Below are 5,252 nucleotides of genomic sequence, written 5' to 3'. Positions count from 1 at the left end.
AATATCCATGTTGGATATTCATTATAAAGTGTTACCAATTTACATTTGTGCTTTGAATCAGGTTTATCAACTTAATATTTATTTTTCATCATTTATTTTCCTATGATTTGAATATATTTGATATAAATGTAAATATATTCTTTATGTTAACCCAACTTTGAGTAGATAAATGTCATTGGATATTGTAGATACCTGTCAGCTATCAGAAATTGGCCAGAGGAGTGTGGTCTAATACGAGATCTCGCTGTTATCAGAACCTATTATTTCAGACTGCATTCTCATATAATGAGTCTATGGCCTGATTTGCATATCCTCCATGAGCTCTAGGTGTGGATGCAAGGCACTTAAAGGTGTAAAATATATGCATGTGTGTGTATGTATATGTATGTAAGTATATGTATATGTATATATATATGCATATGAATATATATATGTATATATGCATATGTATATATATGCATACATGCATTTTTATATATACATATATGAGGGTTTTAATTTTTTTAGTAACTTCGGTGTATATTTTCTACTGACGCTTAAAAATGATAGCAGTATAATCACCTAACCTGACAAAGGTTGTGCAGTCGTCTTAAACAAATGCGACTATCAATACAAACTGCATATTATTCTCATTGACCACACATAGTTTAAAAGTCATTACTGAAGTTTATACGCACTTATACTGAGAAGACACAATAAAACGACAACTTCCTACCATCAAACCATTTATCAACGAAAACACCTACAACTTCTTGTCAACTTCCGGTTCCGACATGAGTACTCTGCGGTCTTCCTTACGTGCGCAAGCAAAATATTCCACTAAGATTCATTTTCTATTGGCATTTTCAACTATAACACTGCAGAAAAAAAAAAATCTCAACATTTTTCCTTCAACTAGCAATCAGTATACTATAGAAAATTCCACATATTTTGCAAATGAAATTCTTCATGAAACCACAGATATTATAGTTAACAATTTAGAAACTTCACAGCTTAACAAAACTGGTTTACCAAAAGACAGTTTCAAAAAGTTACTGGATCTTGCCGTCCATTACTCAGTATACGTTTCATGGTGAAATTACTTTTCTAAAAAAAAAAAAAAAAAAAAAAAGATTGTTTGCAACAAATAGGTAACCGTTACATATATTTGGTAAAAAAAAAAAAAAAGTCCCTGTGTACTATGTAAAACTATCCATCGATCTATCTATACGTGTATATGTATATAAATAATTAAATATATACAGTATGTATATATTTATATATATATTTAAATATATATGTATATATTTATATATATATAAAAGTATACGTATATATACGTAGTTATACGTATGTATGTATAGTATATATACATAAACACACACACATATATGTGTGTGTGTGTGTGTGTGTGTGTGTGTGTGTGTGTGTAAATTGTTTGCATATATATGTATGTATAAGTATGTATGTATGTATGCATGAATGTGTGTGTATATATATATATATATATATATATATATATATATATATATACACACACAAACACAAATACACACCCACACACATACACACACACACACACACACACACACACACACACACACACACACACACACACACACACACATGTATGTGTGTATATAAATGTTCGTGTGTGTGTAAATATATATATGTTTACACACACACACACACACACACACACACACACACACACACACACACACACACACACACACACATCATGCACAGTCAGCTTAGACACCTAAACTCAAGGTCGGTCCGCCTGTCTCTGGCCCAGAGGCTCAAAAACATAGCTCTTAACTCCAGGGAAGTTCCCTCCGTCGTCAAGCACACGCGAGATTCCTCTGCCTCCTCAGCCCGGCGGCACCGAACGGCCTCACAACGTACCCCTGGGAGAGGACGTGGCACAGCTGCTCCCTCACGAGCACGAGGAGGGCCAGGCCGAGCATGCAGCCCAGGAGCATGAACGCCGTGATCACCTGCTGGGGTCCCATGGGCTGGAACTCTAGGGTGCTGTCGCAGGAGTGCGAGCGCGGCCGCCAGTGCTTCAAGGATCGCCGGTAGATGCCGGCGTGGACGAGGTTCCGGAGGCTGTTGGCGAGGGTGTTTCTCACTACGTGTTATCAACGTTTTTATCTTCATCATCATGACTACGATAACGATGATGATATTAACATATATCATTATCACAGTGATTTCGTTTCGCTATTATGTTATTATAAAAGCATTTGTTTTTCGTATGTAACAGATGAAAAGAAAAAAGAAATAACTGATACAGATATGGTTTACGGTATACGGTAAGCACACACACACACACACACACACACACACACACACACACACATATATATCCCTCCCTACTGATATCTGAAGACGGGCAGCAGAGACGAGTTCTTGGGCATCGGCCACGAGGACTGCGACGAGAAGTAGAGCGAAGGCAGCATCTTGAGGTCACAACTCTGGTACTTGGACAGGTACTGGGGCCGGGAGAGCAGGAAGGCGTGGGAGCCCGAGGTCACCAAGCCGAAACTCTGGCTTACGGTGAGGTCTCGGAACCGGACCAAGTCTCGCCACACGGCCTGGATCGTCTCGTCCTTGGAATACTTTGAGGAGGAAGGGTGTCACTTTGGCTGAAATGTTTTTTTTAGGATATTCTGCTGTATATTCAGATATTTATCTGTATCGCTTTCGTACCTATCTATCTAATTACACACACACATATATATACATATATACAGTATATATATATATATATATATATATATATATATATATATATATATATATATATGCATACATATATATAGTATACATATATGTATATGTATATATATATATATATATATATGTATATATATTATGCACACACACACGCACATATACATATATATATACATATATATACACATTTATATACATAGTATACATACATATAGATGTATATTTGTATGTGTTACATATATATACACACATACACATGTATACATTTGGATGAAAGCATATGCATATGTGTATCTTCATATCTGTCCACATACCGTAAAGATACATACACACCTTGAGGTAATCCTCGAGGGCGCCCCCGGTCTCGAGGCCGAGCGTGTGCGTGCCCGCCTTGTACATCTCCGCGAGGTTCGTGAAAGGGGGCGTGGTCTTTTTCACGGTGAGCGAGGAAAACAGGAAGGAGCTGTAGTGGGCGTACAGCAGGATGGTCATGGCGTACAGCGAGGTGAACACCAGCCTTCCTGAGGTGCTCTTGAAGTCGATCACGTAGCCTGGTGTCGGAGAGGGGGGGGGGGGGGGGTCGTTAGGGTCGTGAAAGGAAGGAGGGTCGCTTTATTGGGATTGGCAGTTTTAAGGGGTCGGATTATGTCTAACAGCAAACGCAATGATGATAATAATGATAATTATCACTATTGCCATAACAATCATGATCATAATAATGATTATAATCATAATAACATAAATTCACTTCCTACACCCAACACAACGAGCACACACTCGCACCAAAAGACAAAAAGACGCCCACCCGAGTTGCAGAAGGACGCCACAGTCGTCAGCACCGCGTCACCGGGGGAAAAGGCCTCCTCGTAGGGCGACAGACAGCCCACCAGAGCCAGACAGGAGGCGGACAACAGCAGCGAAGCGACGGCCACCGCCCAGGCGTCAGCGGTGAACTCGCGCACGTAGTTAGTCCACATGTGGTCTAGGGAGGAAGGCCGTTTGATCACCAGGACGTAGCTGCGGCCAAGGGAAGGAGGAAGAGCTCTTGTAGCAGTCGTTGTAGCAAGAGAGGTAGCAAGGGTGACAGGGATGACAAAACGGCAGAATACTGGTGGTAGTAAAGGTAGTAAGCATGGTAGGGGGTGATGGGAATACTGGTGGTAGTGATGCGACGGTTGGTGACAGAAATCAGTTGTAATGGCAAGAAAAACAGGAATTCGTAACAATGTTAAGAATTTATTGTATAAAACTATTGCTTATAAAGTGAAGCGTGGTTGTGTGGTGTTCGACAGTCGGGACCATTTCTTGCTGGTTTAGAGTATTGTAAGAATACTAGTCGTGTAGATAAAGAGGGAAATGTAAGTAGTAATGTGGGTCAGGAGTGAATACGAAGCTTAGCGAAGAAGAAAAGTTGTCGAGACAAAAAGAGGCAGCAGAATTGTAGCGTTGCTAAAGGTACAGTAGTTAGGAATTCCCACAAGTCCCTCATATAATTTAGCTGCTACAGTCTCTAACCAGCACACAGAAATCGTGCTAATTCGTCCACTTACCTATAAAGCTATATATAGTTAATCCAATTCCTTACTTACAGACCTACATCCCTTTTGTCTTGCCATCTACATCGATATGCAACTGATCTCTCCTCTTGCCAGTCATCCACCCCCCATCGGCAATTTCCAACTACTCGTACTGCACCATCCTACACCCAGTTACCTATATAGCGATACCCAGTCGCCCTCGCCACATACCTGTACAGCGATATTCCAAAAGGAAAATCAACGACTTTTGACCTGTCGTAAGTGTGGTCTAACGCCGCCACAGCCACGTCCGCGTGCCCTCGCACCACCTCTCCTACTGCTCCTGTCCACACGCCGTCCCTTAAGGCTCCCCACTCGCCGTCCGGAGGCACTCTGCATACGCCCCTGTGGGAAGGACTTTGGTAGAACTTCACTGATTTGAGATTTTTTTCAGGCTGGAAAAATACAGTTGAGGGGCTTTGTATATGAGAGAGATAGATAGATAGATAGATAGAGAGAGAGAGAGAGAGAGAGAGAGAGAGAGAGAGAGAGAGAGAGAGAGAGAGAGAGAAAGATTCAGGTGGCACTTCCTTAACTTTTGTCGTAATAGAGTCTCTGGCCAGTTCATTATAGGAATCTCATTTACTTTAGGAAAACGAGCCTGCTAAAAAAAAATGAAGACCTCATCTGCTTGAAAGCTTCAGGAGGATATAAAAAAACATAATGCAGACTAATATTGGAACTTCAGGAAGAAACTCGATAGGACTCCACTTATTTCAGATCCCATTAGCTTTAAATTAACTAATTAAAGAAAAAGCTTCAGGTTTGATATTCATTATCTGCACGACAAGATAATTTTATACGGAATACACAGAAGGAACTCACGGAAGGACTTGGAAGGTATGCCTCATAAATTTTATTCCCGATTCCTTCGTGTTCTCCAGGAACTATGTGCACAAAAACTGTTGGATTACTCGTAACTGAGTAAGGAAATCGAGAACAGCAAAGGATTTT

The 5,252-nt window shown here is 40.4% G+C and overlaps 1 protein-coding gene across 1 annotated transcript in view; it reads right to left on the bottom strand.

Moving 5' to 3' along the window:
* Window positions 1–265: 265 nt before the first annotated feature.
* LOC125038614 (probable glutamate receptor) overlaps window positions 266–5,252 on the bottom strand; it is a 5,292-nt gene continuing 305 nt past the window's right edge. The window contains exons 2-8 of the mRNA XM_047632151.1: window positions 5,124–5,185; window positions 4,470–4,643; window positions 3,527–3,738; window positions 3,055–3,272; window positions 2,362–2,603; window positions 1,888–2,091; window positions 266–323 (exon numbers count right to left, since the gene is read on the bottom strand). Of these exons, the coding sequence (XP_047488107.1) occupies window positions 266–323; window positions 1,888–2,091; window positions 2,362–2,603; window positions 3,055–3,272; window positions 3,527–3,738; window positions 4,470–4,643; window positions 5,124–5,185 (1,170 nt within the window). The remainder of the gene's footprint in view (window positions 324–1,887; window positions 2,092–2,361; window positions 2,604–3,054; window positions 3,273–3,526; window positions 3,739–4,469; window positions 4,644–5,123; window positions 5,186–5,252) is intronic.

Source organism: Penaeus chinensis, chromosome 25, assembly GCF_019202785.1.
Source record: "Penaeus chinensis breed Huanghai No. 1 chromosome 25, ASM1920278v2, whole genome shotgun sequence".
NCBI lineage: Eukaryota > Metazoa > Arthropoda > Malacostraca > Decapoda > Penaeidae > Penaeus > Penaeus chinensis.
Note: the sequence above shows the minus strand (reverse complement) of the source record. Positions and strands in the feature narration are given on the sequence as shown.